Source organism: Prionailurus viverrinus, chromosome D1, assembly GCF_022837055.1.
Source record: "Prionailurus viverrinus isolate Anna chromosome D1, UM_Priviv_1.0, whole genome shotgun sequence".
Taxonomy (NCBI): Eukaryota; Metazoa; Chordata; class Mammalia; order Carnivora; family Felidae; genus Prionailurus; species Prionailurus viverrinus.
The window spans coordinates 62,075,740-62,093,686 of NC_062570.1; the positions used below are offsets into that span (position 1 = coordinate 62,075,740).

Here is a 17,947-nt window from a genome sequence, read left to right on the forward strand (position 1 = left end):
AAGCAGCAAAATCTACAAAGGACAAGGGACAACACCACAAGCACAAAACTTACAGATAATACAATGACACTAAATCCATATCTTTCAATAATCACTCTGAATGTAAATGGACTAAATGCCCCAGTCAAAAGACATAAGGTATCAGAATGGATAAAAAACCAAGATCCATCTATATGCTGCCTACACAAGACTCATTTTAGACCTGAGGACAGGACACTTACAGATTGAAAGCGAAGGGATGGAGACCATCTACCATGCTACGGATGTCAAAAGAGAGGCAGAGTAGCCATACTTATATCAGACAAACTAGATTTTAAAACAAAGACTCTAACAAGAGATGAAGAAGGTCATTATATCATAATTAAGGGGTATATCCATCAAGAAGAGCTAACAACTGTAAGTGTTCATGCCCCTGATGTGGAATACCCAAATATATGAATCAATCAATCACAAACATAAATAAATGTGTAGACAACAATTCCGTGATTGTAGGGGTCTTTAATACTCCACTTACAACAAAGAGGAGATCATCTAGGCAGAAAATCAGTAAGGAAACAATTGCTCTGAGTGACACATTGGACCAGATGGACTTAACAGATATATTCAGATCTTTTCATCCAAAAGCAACAGAACACATATTCTTCTCGACTGCACATGGAACATTCTCCAAAAACAATCGCAAACTGGGTCACAAAGCAGAATACAAAAGGACTGAGATCATACCATGCATATTTGCAGATCACAATGCTTCGAAACTTGAAATCAACCACAAGAAAAAATTTGGAAAGCCTCCAAGTACATGGAGGTTAAAGAGCATCCTACTAAAGAATGAATGGGTCAACCAGGAAATAAAAGAACTTAAAAAGTATATGGAAGCAAATGAAAGTGAAAACACTGCAGTCCAAACCCTTTGGGATGCAGCAAAGGCAGTGCTAAGAGGAAAATACATCACAACCCAGGTCTATCTCAAGAAACAAGAAAAGTAACAAATACAGAATCTAAGCTCAACCTAACTGAACTAGAAACAGAGCAGCAGGAAACCCCAAAGCCAGCAGAAGAAGAGAAATAATAAGGATTAGAGCAGGAATAAACAATACAGAATTAAAAAAAAACAATAGAATAGACAAATGAATCTAAGAGCTGATTTTTTGAAAGAGTAAACAAAATTGATAAGCTCCTAGCCAAACTTCTCAAAAAGAAAAGATAGAGGACCCAAACAGAGAAAATCAAAAATGAAAGATGAGAGATCGCAACCAACACCACAGAAATATAAACAATTATTAGCAAATAGTATGAAAAATTATATGTCAACAAACTGGATTAGCTGGAAGAAATGGACAAATTCCTGGACACCACACACTATCAAAACTCAAATGGGGAGAAATAGAAAACTTGAACAGACCCATAACCAGTGAAGAAATTGAATCAGTTATCAAAAGTCTCCCAATAAATAAGAGCCCTGGGCCAGATGGCTTCCCAAGGGAATTCTACCAGGCATTTAAATCAGTGCTAGTACTTATTCTTCTCAAGCTATTCCAAAAAAATAGAAATGGAAGGAAAGCTTCTGGATTCATTCTATGAAGCCAGAATTACCTTGATAACCAAATGAGACAAAGAACCCACTGAAAAGGAAAATTACAGGCCAATGTAACTGATGAAAATGGAGGTAAAATTTTTCAAAAAGATACTAGCAAATCTAATTCAACAATTTTTAAAAGGATTATTCACCATGATCACGTGGGATTCATTCCTGGGCTGCAGGGCTGGTTCAATATTCACAAATCAATCAGTGTGATACACCACATTAATAGAAGAAAGGAGAATAATCATATGACCCTGTCAATAGATGCAGAAGAAGCATTTGACAAAATACAGCATCCTTTCTTAATAAAAACTCTCAATAAAGTCAGGATAGAAGGAACGTACCTTAACATCATAAAAGCCATATATGAAAAGCCCACAACTAATATCATCCTCAATGGGGAAAAACTGAAAGCTTTCCCCCTGAGATCAGGAACACAACAAGGATGTCCACTCTCACCACTGTTGTTTAACATAGTGTTGGAAGTCCTAGCCTCAGCAATTGGACAACAAAATGAAATAAAATGTATCCAAACTGGCAAACAAGACATCAAACTTTCACTTTTTGCAGATGACATGATACTCTACATAGAAAACACAAAAGACTCCACCCAAAGTCTGCTAGAACTGATACATGCATTCAGCAAAGGTGCAGGATATAAAATCAATGTACAGAAATCAGTTGCATTTCTATACACTGATAATGGAGCAACAGAAAAAGATATCAAGGAATCAATCCTATTTGCAAATGCACCAAGAACCATAAAATACTTAGGAATAAACCTAACCAAAGAAGTAAAAAATCTGTATGCTGAAAACTATAGAAAACATATGAAGGAAATTGAAGAAGATACCAAAAAATGGAAAAATGTTCCATGCTCATGGAGTGGAAGAACAAATATTGTTAAAATGACAATACTACCCAAAGCAATCTACACATTCAACGCAATTCCAATAAAAACAGTACCAGCATTCTTCTCAGAGCTAGAACAAACAGTCCTACAATTTGTATGGAATCACCAAAGACCCCAAATAGCCAAAGTAATCTTGAAGAAGAAAACCAAAACTGAAGGCATCACAATCCCGGACTTTAGTCTTTACTACAAAGCTGTAATCATAAAGACAGCATGGTACTGGCACAAAAACAGACACCTAGACCAATGAAATAGAATAGAGAACCCAGAATTGTACCCACAAATGTATGGCAAACTAATCTTCGACAAAGCAGGAAAGAGTATCCAATAGAAAAAAGACAGTCTCTTTAACAAATGGTGCTGGGAGAACTGGACAGCAACATGCAGAAGAATGAAACTGGACCAGTTTCTTACACTGTACACAAAAATACATTCAAAATGGATGAGAGACCTAAACCTGAGACAGAAAACCATCAAAATCCTAGAAGAGAAAGCAGGCAACAACCTCTTTGACTTCAGCCACAGCAACTTCTTACTTGACACGTCTTCGAAGGCAAGGGAAATAAAAGCGAAAATGAACTATTGGGACCTCATCAAGATAAAAAGTTTCTGCACAGCAAAGGAAACAATCAACAAAACCAAAAGGCAACCAACAGAATGGGAAAGATATTTGCAAATTACATATAGGATAAAGGGTTAGTATCAAAAATCTATAAAGAACTTACCAAACTCAACACCCAATAAACAAATAATCCAGTGACAAAGTGGGCAGATGACATGAATAGACATTTATCCAAAGAAGACATCCAGATGGCTAACAGCCACATGAAAAGATGCTCAACATCACTCATCATCAGAAAAATATAAATCAAAACAACATTAAGCTACCACTTCACACCAGTCAGAGTGGCTAAAATTAACAACTCAGGCAACAACAGATGTTGGCGAGGGTGTGGAGAAAAAGGAACACTCTTGCATTGTTGGTGGGAATACAAACTGGTACAGTCACTTGGAAAACAGTGTGGAGGTTCCTCAAAAAATTAAAGATTCAATTACCCTACAACCCAGCAATAGCACTACCAGGAATTTATCCAAAGGATACAGGAGTGATGATTCATAGGGGCACATGTACCCCAATGTTTATAGCAGTGCTATCAACAATAGCTAAAGTATGGAAAGAGCCCAAATGTCCATCGATGGATGAATGGATAAAGAAGAGGTAATTTATATATACAATAGAATACTCCTTGGCAATGAAAAATAATGAAACCTTGCCATTTGCAACAATGTGGATGGACCTGGAGGGTATTATGCTAAGTGAAATAAGTCCATCAGAGAAAGACAGATATCGTATGTTTTCACTCATATATGAAACTTGAGAAACTTAACAGAAGACCATGGGGGAAAGGAAAGAAAAAAAATATATATATGTGTGTGTGTGTGTGTGTGTGTGTGTGTGTGTGTGTATGTGTCTATGTGTGTGTGTGTATAGTTACAAACAGAGAGGGAGGCAAACCATAAGGGACTTTTAAATACAGAGAACAAACTAAGGGTGGAAGGGAGTCATGGGGGAGGGGGGAGGAGTGGGTGATGGGCATTGAGGAGGGCACTTGTTGGGATTTGCACTGGGTGTTTTATGTAAGTGATAAATCACAGGAATCTACTCCCGAAGCCTAGAGCACACCATATACACATGTATGTTAGCTAACTTAACAATAAATTATAGAAAAATAAAAAGATAAACAGATAAATAAATACTAAAAATAAAATAAAATAATAACCAGTAACATCTTTTTCTGATCTTCTAACAAAAAACAACAGAAGAAAAAAGACAATGGAGTGATACCTGAAATAAAAAAGATGCCAATATGTATTATATAGAGAGAAATATAATGTCATTCAAAACCAGAAGCCCAAAAATTCAGAGAATCCATCACTAACGCTAATTTTTTTTTAATTTTTCATTATTTTTATTTATTTATTTTTAAATGTCAATCTGTCTTTTTATGAAATCTCTTTTTTTCCCCTTTGTCAGAGACAGCGAGAACCCAAGTGGGGGAGAGGGGCAGAAGGAGAAGGAGAATCTTAAGCAGGCTCCACAATAAGCATGGAGTTCAACACAGGCCTCAGTCCCACGACCCTGGGATCATGACCTGAGCTGAAATCAAGAGTAGGACCCTTAACCTACTGAGCCACCCAGGTGCCCCATTAACACTCACTTAAAGGGCAATCATTTGATAAGAGTATGGAGCTGCAAGAAGTAATACAGAACAATACCAGAGTAAATGTAAATAAAGACTGATGGTATGAAAAAATATAATATTTTGCATTTTTAAATTAGTAAAAATTACATACATATCAGCAGAAGGACAGAAGATGGGGAGAGGTAAGTGGAACTAAATTAGTCTTCAGTTCCTGCATGGTCTATTAAGTAGTAAAAATCTAGTATAAATTAGACAATGTATTAATCAGCTCGAGTTGTCATAAATACCACAGACTTAGCTTACACAACAGAAAGTTATTTCTCACAGTTTTGGAAGCTGAGAAGGTCAAGGTAAAGGTGCCAGCAGATTTGGTTCCTGGTAGACTTTTTTTTTTTTTTTTTAATTTTTTTTTTTTTCAACGTTTATTTATTTTTGGGACAGAGAGAGACAGAGCATGAACGGGGGAGGGGCAGAGAGAGAGGGAGACACAGAATCAGAAACAGGCTCCAGGCTCCGAGCCATCAGCCCAGAGCCCGACGCGGGGCTCGAACTCCCAGACCGCGAGATCGTGACCTGGCTGAAGTCGGACGCTTAACCGACTGCGCCACCCAGGCGCCCCTCCTGGTAGACTTTTTTCCTGACTTTCAGATAGCCACCTTCTTGCTGTGTCCTCACATGGTGGGGAGAGAGAGATCTCTGATCTCTCTTCCTCTTTTCATAAGGACACTAATACCATAATGGGAGCCTCGCTCTCATGACCTCATCTAAACCTAATTACCTCTCAAAGACCCACTTCCTAATACCATCATATTGAGGTTTGGGGACATAAATATTCAATCCATAACACTTGATAAGTAAAATATCTCTCTTTTAATCTCTCTGAAAACCATTCAACCAAAATCTTATATAAATGAAAATATAATAATAAAACAGTAAGTAATCCAATATAAAGGAAGATATGAGAAAAGAATATGGTAAGTTTGAATACATGGTAAGATGGCAAATTTAAATGCATTCAAATCATTTAATTTATTGAAAATAAATGGATAATACTCCAATTAAAAGCCAAATATTGTCATACAGAACAAAAACTATATGGTCTTCTTTTAAGAGCTCTCTAAAATATAAGGATACAGAAACATTTCAAGTAAAGATATTTAGAAAGATATTCCTTGTAATCGCCAACTAAAAAAAACCTTGTGATAGCCTTACTTAATATCAGATAGAGTAAACTTCAAGGCAAAAGCATTATCAGCAATAAGAGGGGCATTTCATAATGTAAGTAACACGCAAGATGGGTAAAAAGTTTCTAGATTTTAAATACAGAACAAAACACATAGAGCAAAAGTTATCAGAACCACAAAAAGAAGTAGATAAATCCATAATCATAGAACAGATTTTATTACACCTTTCATAGTAACTGACATACTAAGTAAGCCAAAAATTAAAAATCAAATTGATGTAAAAGAATTGGGAAAAAGAGAGAGGCAAACAAACCAGACGAGACTCTTAAGACTAGAGAACACACTGAGGATTGATGGAGGGAGGTGGGGGGAAGATGGGCTAGGTGGGTGATGGGTATTAAGGAGGGCATTTGTTTTGATGAGCACTGGGTATTGTATGTAAGTGATGAATCACTGATGTCTACTCCTGAAATCAATATTGCACTGTATGTTAACTAACTGAAATTTATTTTTTTAATATGAAATTTATTGTCAAATTGGTTTCCATACAACACCCAATGCTCATCCCAACAGGTGCCCTCCTCAATGCCCATCACCCACCCTTCCTGTACTCCCACCCCCATCAACCCTCAGTTTATTCTCTGTTTTTAAGAGTCTCTTATGATTTGGCTCTCTCCCTCCCTAACTTTTTTTTTCCTTCCCCTCCCCCATGGTCTTCTGTTAAGTTTCTCAGGATCCACATAAGAGTGAAAACATATGGTATCTGTCTTTCTCTGTATGGCTTATTTCACTTAGCATCACACTCTCCAGTCCCATCCACATTGCTACAAAAGGCCATATTTCATTCTTTCTCATTGCCAAGTAGTATTCCATTGTGTATATAAACCACAATTTCTTTTTTTTTTCTTTAATGTTTATTTATTTTTGAGACAGACAGAGAGAGACAGAGCATGAATGGGGGAGGGTCAGAGAGAGGGAGACACAGAATCTGAAACAGGCTCCAGGCTCTGAGCTGTCAGCACAGAGCCCGATGCAGGGCTCGAACTCACAGACCGCGAGATCATGACCTGAGCCAAAGGCGGCGGCTTAACCGACTGAGCCACCCAGGCACCCCTAAACCACAATTTCTTTATCTATTTATCAGTTGATGGACATTTATGCTTTTTCCACAATTTAGCTATTGTTGAGAGTGCTGCTATAAACATTGGGGTACAAGTGCCCCTATGCATCAGCACTCCTGTATCCCTGGGTAAATTCCTAGCAGTGCTATTGCTGGGTCATAGGGTTGGTGGGAGTGCAAACTGGTGCAGCCACTCTGGAAAGCAGTGTGGAGGTTCCTCAAAAACTAACTGAAATTTAAATAAAAATTTTTTAAAAAAGGGGCACCTGGGTGGCTCAGTCGGTTAAGTGTTAGATTTTGGCTCAGGTCATGATCTCACAATTTTGGGTTCGAGCCCCGCATCAGGCTCTGTGCTGACAGCTCGGAGCCTGGAGCCTGCTTTGAATTCTGTGTCTCTCTCCCTCTCTACCCCTCCCCTGTTCACACGCTATCTCTCTCTCTCAAAAATAAATAAACATTAATTTTTTTCTAATTAAAAAAAAAGAACTGGAAAACATGACTTAAAACCTTAATCTAGTTAACAACTAAAGAAAAAGAAACCAACAACTACTACATACTACACATCCCTTTCAAGTGCGTATGGAACAGCCTACTCAAATTGACCACTGGGGCACAGTAGTGTCTTATTTCTTGATCTGGATTAAGGATACAGGATCTATTCATTTTGTGATCATTATTAAGCTATATATGTAAAACATGAGTACTTTTATCTATGAATGTCATATCCTAACAAAAATGTGCATAAAAAATGCAGTCTGACACTCTGAGAGGGTGATAATCATGTGCTTGTGTGGTGAGAAGGACCGAATCTTCTAATTTAACCCTACAGTGATTTTCACAAAATCCACAATTTTGAGTCCTCTCACACAAAATCTCCAGTTTTGAGTCTTATGCCCTTGCTTTCCTGAATTCCAAATGCCTCAAGCTCAGGTAGCTTTCTGAGTTTGAATTGCTAAGTTTCTTGGTCACTTGTTCCTCTGTAGTCAATTAGGTTTTGTATTTCCTTGCTCTATGAAATGTTACTGGCCATCTCCATGCTTTCTAGATTCCATTTTTGAAAAATTTCTCACCTGTTATTGTCTTCCCGGCCATTGTTTCTGTCACTGTGAGTCCATACTTGTGTTATTATTAATACTTGAAACAATTCTGTTTGTTCAACCTATCTGGTTTCTAAAGTTTATTTACACACATTTTTTTCCTTTCCTGTCTTCTATCAGATTTAAAATATTTTAAATATTATTTCCCCTATTTGTATTGGAGTTATAAACTGCACTTTTATTCTATGACTAAAATGTAAACATACATAGTTTACAAAGTCAAAAGTTATTCAAAATGTCTTTCATCTTCAAATAAACAAAGAATTTAGCATTCTTTAAATTACCATTCAATCCCTTCTGATGTTATTTGTCACCGCATTTTAGTGTAAATATTATTGACAATGTTAGACCTCCACACAGTTGAAATATTATTGGCAATGTCAGAGATTCATAAAGCTGAGTTTTCCTATTGAATACATACGTGTGTGTATACATATGTGTATAAATATATATACACATGTGTGTGTGTGTGTGTGTATATATATATATATATATATATATATATATACACACTCACTACAAGTCTCTATTTCAGTTTTTCTGGTTTCCCTCCCCAAAGTCAACAAATATTTTCAGTGTATTACATTTTTCTTTAGAAAGGCATTTATGTATAAACAAGAAATTATGTGTGTTTATACTTCTTCCCAGTGAACATTGTGCACTACCCTCTAGCCTATTTTTATATAAGTTTACATCTTTGAGATCATTCATAACCAGGCACAACCATTTGCTTTTACATACACATAATATTTCACTGTGTTGATTCTGATACATTACATGCTATGGGAATTTATTTACTAGTTCCCAGTTGATGAATATCTAGCTTGCTTCCATTTTTTGTTTTCTTATTCATAGTGTAGTGAATAGTCTTGTTTATATGTCAATTTGCATACATGTAAATACATTTGTAAGCCAAATTTTTTAAAGTTTTAATTTAAATTTCAGTTAGTTAACATACGGTGCACTATTAATTTCTGGTATAGAGTATAGTGATTCAACACTTCATACAACAGCCAGTACTCAACATGGCAAGTGAACACTCCTTAATCTCTATCCCCCATTTCACCCATCCTCCCACCCATCTCCCCTCTGGTGCCCATCAGTTTGTTTTCTATTGTTAAGCATCTTTTTTGTCTGTTTCTTGGTTTGCCTCCCTCTCTCTTTTTTTTTCCTTATGATCGTTTGCTTTGTTTCTTAAATTCCACATATGGTGAATCCATAGTGAAATCAAAATGGTATTTTTCTTTCTCTGACTGACTTATTTTTAGAAATGGAATTAAATTGTTAGTAAAAGATTTTGTTTTTTTTACAATTTTGGAAGATACGGTATTGTCATTTATCTCCATATAAGTCACACCTATTAACTGTCCCATCAGCAATTATGAAAATGTTTCTTTCATCAGACCTTTCTCAACCACTGTATTTTAACCATTTGGGTTTGCTAATATGATGAATAAAAAAAAATCTCAATTTGATTTCAATTACTTTCTATTATAAGTGAGAGTGAACATCTTTTCATATGATTGGGAAATTTATATCTCCATGTCTTTGAAATTTGTTTATTTCTTATGTCCATCTCTTACTAGGTCTGAGGTTGGCAACATTTTTCTACAAAATCCAGATAGTAAATATTTTAGGCTTTGTGGGTCATATGCCTTCTTTCAAAACTACTCAACTCTGCCACTGCAGTATGAAGGCAGCCACAGACAACACATAAATAAATGAGCAAGAGTGTATTCCAATAAAACTTTATATATGCATACTAAATTCTGAATTTAGTATAATTTTCACATGCCACAAAATACCATCATCTTTTGTTTTGTTTCAGTCATTTAAAAGTGTAAAAACAATTCTTATCTTGTGAGCCCTACAAAAACATACACATTTAATATTCTGTTTTTTGACAATATCTACTAATCTTTTACTATAAGTAATAATGAAGTTGATGAACTTCCCAGTCCACCACCATCTTCTACCTACTCTCTTATTTTAAAGCATTTTATTAGGGAAATGTTCAAATATACTACATTAAAAAAAACATTGAAAAATATTTAAAAAATTAAAAACAGAGAACATTATAAAGAACTCCCATGTATTCTTCATTGAACCTCAACTTCAAGGATTATCAGTATTGGGGCACCTGGGTGGCTCAGTCGGTTAAGTGTCCAACTCTTGGTTTTGGCTAAGGTCATGATCTTACGGTTCATGGGTTCAAGCCCCGCATCGGGGTCCGTGCTAACAGCACACAGCTTGCATGAGATTCTCTCTCCTTCTCTCTATCTCTCTCCTGTGCTCTCTCTCTAAAAATAAATAAACTTAAAAAAAAGAAAAAAAGAAAACTTCTTTAAAAAAATTATCAGTATTATCCATATTTTATCAATTTTGACATTTTACCTTCATACTGATTCGTGTTAGTTTAATACTTTACTTTTCAATTTTAAATTATGTCTTTTAAGCCTTAACTACTGAAGATGGAGTAATCATATACTTAATACTGCATCCTAAATGTAACACTACCTTCCCAGCCAAACTGTGTTATTTGATTTCTACATTTTCAGGTTTGTAACTGTATATTCTGCTCTACATTCATGATCTCCTTTTGAGGCAGTGGAAATGTTGTAGAGGTTGATATTCCTTGGAGTGGAGCCAGAATAGATCCTAAAATCCAAGTAGGCCAGATATAGGAGGCATCAAAGCCAAGGCACATTTGCTGAAACACTGTCTTCAGTGATAGAAAACAAAGGAGGCATTCACAGTGCATATCTAAACAGCTGCTGATTTCCAAGGTCTAGAGAGAAGTAGAAGGTAAATCAAGTCACGCATTAAACCTGAGGTCAGTTATCTCAAGGTAACACTCACAACAGCCCTTTTTTTCCTGAATCGAAAGCCAGCCCTCCTGGGGAACAAGTGAAGTACAATGTTGAAGCTAACATCTGTTAAGACACTGGAAGAAGAAATCCCGCTTTGCCTCTATGACTTTTGAATAGAGATATGGGATACCTCCCCCCTCACATCTTCCGGCTATATCAAATCTGAGTTTTGTCATATTCAAGGTATCAACATCAAATAGCAACTCTTCCAACATAACCTCCCTCTCAAAACGAGGTAGGCTGTGGTAGTATGCAGAATAATCACTGAGAAAAAATCTGCCAGGATATGGACTGTGTCTTTCCCATGTCACCTAACAAAAACTTTCTGTGAGTCAGCTAGCTCAATTGTTGGTACAGGTTGAGCACCTGGTAAATGTTAGGTGCTATTATAATTATTACTGTTATTTTTTCTGGTTCTGTCGCTGAGGGCCTTAGGTCTCTGGGTACAATGTTCATATTCCTGTAAGATCCCTCTAGAGGCTTCCTCACCCACCTCCTGCATTTCAGCCTGGGATCTTCGTGAGCTTATAAGCACACTCAGCCACAGGGCACAGAACAGAAGCCCCAGAGAGCACTGAAGAAACAAGAAAGCACAAAGAGGAGTTTGGACTGTTCAGGCGGTGGTCGGTAAGAAGATGACTTCTCACTGGCCTCTGCAATTTCCCTACAGTTGGCTCTATCATTACATTTCATTTCTTAATATTTGCCTATATATATATATATATATATATATTTGCCTATATATATATATATATATATATATTTGCCTATATATATATTGGTTTTTCTTGGTCACATTTGCCAAAGGGTTTCAAATTATGGCGATCCTTTCAAAGAAATAATTTTTGAATTTTTTTGACCTTTTCAATATTTCTAAATAAAAAATTCCACTTTTATATTCACCTTCTTTTTCTCATTTTCCCTAATTTGATTTTGCATTATTTTCTAAAGTCTTGGGTTTAATGATTTTCCAGGGATTCTTAGATTTATAGACACTTTACGGGGAATATAGTTATACTCCATGAATACTAGGTACCCATTAAGTGCTATGTGTGTTTCCTCAAAAGAAAGTTCACAGCTTTCCTTCTCAGAACATTCCCAAAACTAGTAACTATTCATTTACTCATGTTATACAAATTCTTTTATTCAAAGAATACAGTTCTGCATTCACCCCCTAGAGGGCAGTATAGCTTCCCTTTAGAACACAGGTCTTCAGAACTGTCCCATCCTTCATAGTAATTCACCCTTCAGGCCACTTTAATTTGGCTACTTCTCCCATCCTTTATCAAAATGTCTTTCCAAAACGTGACTAGGGACATTGACATCCCTAAATTGAATAGGTGCTTTCTGAGTATCTGAACAGCACTAAACTGTGGTGACCATACCCTTTACCTTCTTGGCCTCTGTGACTCCCACTTCCTTTGTGTTCCAATACCTCCCTGAGCGGTACTTCCTGTTTTCTTTGCTTTTTCTTTCATATGTACACAATTTGCTAAATTTTACATTTCCTTCTATTGATTTGTCCTCTGCCTTTTCCTCTCTCACCCTAAATTCTTGCCTAGATTGTCACATCAACTTTTAGGTTCTCACCTACCATCAATATGCCAGAGACTCCCAAGACTCCTGGTGGATTTCTCCTCTGTCTTCCTGGGCCTCATATCTATCTGTCCAATTGTCATGTCTCTTGGGTAGCTCCCATAAACCTCAAACTCAACATGCACAAACCAAACCTGTAATCATTACCTTAGAGGTGCCTCCTACTCTACTACCCCAAATAAAATTGTCCCTGTTATCCATATAGTTTCTCAAACAAGACCTCTGGATACGGCCAAACTTCCATCCCTTCACAGTGTTCCCATTCAACTGAAGAGAAGGAGGTAATCTCCAGAATCTTATTTTCTGTGTGTCATGTATTAGATGAACTAAAATAACTCTTTTGATTTGATTACCAGAAGGTTTTTGGAAATATTGCTGACAGAAGATTCAGTGGTAAATGAGTATCTGTAAGTTTCTATGTACCTGTACATGTATACAGGTGTTGTTGGTAAGTGTATTACAAGAACAACAAAAAGCATAAAGCTAAATTTTAGTGCATAGTGTTGGCTAAATGTAGGGAATATAAGGTTATTTTAAGTAGAAATTTATGGAAGAATCCATAGTTCTGTTTGCTAGTCCTCTGGCTAGTGAAATGTGAACTGCGAAGTGTTGTGTAGAAGAAGAAAATGTCATATATATATACATATATATATATATATATATGCACAATGGAATACTATTCAGTGATCAAAAAGAATGAAATCTTGCCATCTGCAACAAGGTGGATGAAACTGGAGTGTATAAATCAATCAGAGAAAGACAAATATCATATGACTTCACTCATATGTAGAATTTAAGAAGTAAAACAGATGAACATAAGGGAATGGAAGGAAAAGGAGATAAAAACAGTGGGGGCAAACCATAAAAGATTCCACAATATTGAGAACAAACTGAGGGTTGCTGGAGGGGAGGAATACAGGAGGATGGGCTAAATGGGTGATGAGCATTAAGGAGGGCACTTGTTGGGATGAGCACTGGGTGTTATACATAAGAGATGAATCAATGGGTTCTACTCCTGAAACTGATACTACACTGTATGTCAGCTAACTTGAATTTAAATAAATAAATTTTAAAAACTGGAATTCCAGACACATCTTTAGATGTAAGATTAAAAAATATTCATTCTATGGTAGTAGCGCACTGATTAAATTCTTATTGTGGAACACACAGATTTGGATTTTGCATTCAAGAAGCATGCCTGAAGTGACTAATACCACACAAGGCTCCTTCTATTTCATCCTCACCGGCATCCCTGGATTTGAGGCCTCCCACATCTGGATCTCCATCCCCTTCTGCTGCCTCTACACCGTCTCCATCATGGGTAACACCACCATTCTCACAGTCATCTGCAAGGAGCCATCCCTCCACCAGCCCATGTACCTATTTCTCTCCATGCTGGCCTTGACCGACCTGGGCCTCACCCTCACCACCCTGCCCACAGTCATGCAGCTCCTCTGGTTCAACGTTCATGAGATCAGCTTTGAAGCATGTTTTGCCCAGTTCTTCTTCCTCCATGGATTCGCCTTCATGGAATCTTCTGTGTTGTTGGCCATGTCCTTTGATCGCTATGTGGCCATCTGCCGCCCCCTGCATTATGCCTCCACCCTCACCGGTGAAGTCATTGGCAAGATCGGCTTAGCCATCATTTGCCGCTGCGTCCTGGCTGTTCTCCCTTCCCTCTTCCTACTCAAGCGCCTGCCCTTCTGCCGCTCCCACCTTCTCTCTCACTCCTATTGCCTCCACCAGGATATGATCCGCCTCGTCTGTGCTGACATCCGGGTCAATAGCTGGTATGGATTTGCTCTTGGTTTGCTCATTATTGTGATGGACGCTTTGCTCATTGTGCTCTCCTACACACTCATTCTGAAGAGTATCTTGGGCACAGCCTCCTGGACTGAGCGGTTCCGGGCCCTCAATAACTGTCTATCCCACGTGCTGGCTGTTCTGGTCCTTTATGTTCCCATGGTTGGAGTATCCATGACTCATCGATTTGCCAAGCATGCCTCTCCGCTGGTCCACGTTATCATGGCCAATATCTACCTGTTGGCACCGCCTGTGATGAACCCCATCATTTACAGTGTCAAGACTAAGCAGATCCGCCAGGGAATCTTCAATCTACTCTTCCAGAGGAAAGTGTACTAATGAGTGGAATTTAGGTTTACTGGAGGAATTTTATTTAATAATAAGGAGTCAAGAGCAGGTACTACTGCCATCAAAAGTGTAAGTACCACAGATGGGTGAAAGAATAAGTATTGTATAAGCTTCTGCTGTAAATAAATACTTCTTTGACTGGAAGTTAAAAAACCTACGGTTTTTTTCCTAAAGTCTTTTACCCTACATTATAAGTCACAACCGTATGACTTTGAGAAAATAAGTATTAAAAAATATAATTTGATATGTAATCCCTGTTCTGATTTCGTCACATTGGTGTTGCTAAAATTATGTGATAAAGTATAAGATGCTGCTTTACAAACTCCAAATGCCCCTACTGTATAAAAAGACTTATTAAAACTATAGCAAGCACATGTCCTTATTTGTAATTCCTAAAGTAAAAATCAGCTTCTAATTAAATACAGCTGCTCATGTGATCTCAATCATCACGAATCGATGAGAACTTTCATTCAGTAGGGGGTCAAACAGAAGATAGAAAAACCACTGTGGAGGGATTCCTGGATCAGTCAGTTGAGTATCTGACTCTTGATTTCAGCCTAGGTCATGATCTCAGGGTCGTGAGATCAAGCCCCTCGTTGGACTCTGTGTGAAACATGGAGCCATCTTAAGATTATCTTTCTCCCTTTTCCTCTGCCCCTCACCCCAGCTAGTGCTCTCTCTCTCTCTCTCTCTCTCTCTCAAGAGAAGAGAAAAGAAAAGAAAAGAAAAGAAAAGAAAAGAAAAGAAAAGAAAAGAAAAGAAACCGCTGTGGAGATCATTGTTACTTGGAAAAAAAATGAACACCAAATATCAAAAGCCAAAGTGGAGCAGGAACCTTAGGGTTTAAGAAACTGTTGAACTGACTTTTGATGCAGAGTGCACTGAAACTCAATGGTGGTACCACGATTCAGGGAGATAGAAAACTACTGCTCCGAGAAGATGGTAGATGCAGGCAGGACAAACAACAACCATCTCTGCAGATAAGCATAACAAGAGTTTGAATGTTAAGAGTGTGAATGCATTGAAACGACAGAGATTTGTTCATAATTAGATGTTTTTGTCTTAGCTGGCTCAAACCTTGCTCCTACTGGGTTGGGTACCTTTGATTTGTCACCATGACTTACTAATAAATGAGCTGAGAAAGTTTAACTCTTTGGAAGCCCACGTTCTTCATTTGTAAAGTGTGCATAATTATACCTCCATAAACTCATTTTAAGGAATATTAAATAGAAAACACTTGTAAACTGCCTGAGGTTTGCAAGAATACCTTTGATAAAGGAACATGAGGGAGTTTTCTGAGTAAAACTGTAAATAGTATGAGTAAAGGGTAAGGAACCAGGGCTGTGATAAGGAGATCTCAATGTAAATAAAGAAACACTACATTTTGTGTGCTGATTGTTCTTAACGTACATTATTCTATGGTATTTTCAACTATTAACCACATGTGTGTATACACAGAAGGGGTGTGGCCATGTCACTACCTCTCCTGGTAGATGTAAGGTATGTCCTGTGCTTTAAATCCCTCCTCTCACCTTTCAGACACTCAACATAATTGTGACACATTGTCCTCAGTACCAGAAACAATTGAAGAATAGACAGAATTCAGTCTCAAAACTGCATATAGATTTATAATCTTTTAGGAAAACCTTAACCTCTTAAGACTCTGTAATAAATTCTTAAATATGTATCATACTAACTATTAGGTATGCCTCAACTACTGTTCTTACGTTCGGTGGATTGTCATCAGTGGCCTGGGGCCCAGTTTTCGCACCATATTTAAGCAGGATACCAGTGAGTTGAATCTGGTTTTAGAGTACAACTCACTTCTGATGTGGCCCACATCAGTTGTCAAAGGGCTACACTCTCATCTTTTCTCAGGTTGTGGGATCACATTCAATAACTCCCCCTGACTTACCTTTAACACTAGCTTATTACAAAAGATGTCTTTGCCTTAAAATGTCATTTACTTTTATTTGGGAATCAAAGAACAAATACACTAGAATAACAACAATCATCTGCTGCTGAGGACAACCTGCTTTGGCACCTGCAGAAGAGCATTCAAAACATACATGACATGTTTCCCGTGGCTCTAACTTTCCTTTATCCAAAGGGGGATAATCATAATAGGCTTAGACAAACAACAACAACAAAACGCTCAACACAAAATCTGTCTTTGTCGCTCCTCATTACTTCAGCACTGCTCTTGGTGCTATTATCATCGTTATTGTTATTAATGGAGTGGGACAGCAACCATGGATAACTGGATCATTCAAGTCATGGAATTAAACCATGACACCAGCCCCAGGAGAAAGAAACATTATATAAATGTAAAAGTTAGGTTTTTTGGGCTCAAAGTAGTAAGTGAAATGCCCGTCGTCACACAGTTGTCAAGGGGCACAATTTTCAGGAATCTCCCCGAACCCCTTGTTTCCTCCCTTTTCTCTTATTTTTCTCCAGCCATTTTAGTGACTCTCATGGCATCAATTACCTCTAATGTACATAAAACTTCCAATCTATATCCACCAGTTAAAATTCTCTTGTTCCCCAGGATCTTTAGAGATGACCGAATTGTCATCTCTATCAGGATGGCTTAGCATCACCTCAAACTCAGGATGTCTAAAACTATACTAATTACCCACAACTCTCTGTACTAGTGAGAGTACACCACCACCACCCTGGACACACACACACACATACACACACACACACACACACACACACACACACTGCACACATTTGCATTCAGGCAGCATTCCATAACTCTGTGCCAACTTCCCACAGGCTCTTAGCACAGAACCACACAAGTAAGCAAATTGCTATTTAAATCACATTATAACTCAAATTTTAAAGCATCATCTTTGGAAAACAAATGTGGTCACATAATATTTATTATTTTATTGATCATGATACTTACAGGACTTATATGACTATTATACACACACACACACACACACACACACACACATACACACATTTGGTCCCTTTTGTTTTTTTACCATTACCTCTAAGGCTTAATAACATATTTTTAGCATAAAATTGTAGTTTCATTTTTTTACATTTATTTTTTATTTTGAGAGAGAGAGACAGACAGAGACAGACGGAGAGAGCACAAACAGGGGAGGGACAAAGAGAGAAGGGGAGACAAAATCCCTTGCAGGCTCCATGCTGTCTGTGCAGAACCCTGATGTCAAGTTCATTTCTGGGAACCATGAGATCATGACCTGAGTAGA

General features: G+C 37.5%; 1 protein-coding gene across 1 annotated transcript; it reads left to right on the top strand.

Moving 5' to 3' along the window:
• Positions 1-13,748: 13,748 nt before the first annotated feature.
• LOC125146648 (olfactory receptor 51Q1-like) lies at positions 13,749-14,708 on the top strand. The gene has a single exon (XM_047823355.1). It carries the CDS (start codon positions 13,761-13,763, stop codon positions 14,706-14,708), a length of 948 nt encoding a protein of 315 aa, XP_047679311.1. The 5' UTR covers positions 13,749-13,760.
• Positions 14,709-17,947: the final 3,239 nt, after the last annotated feature.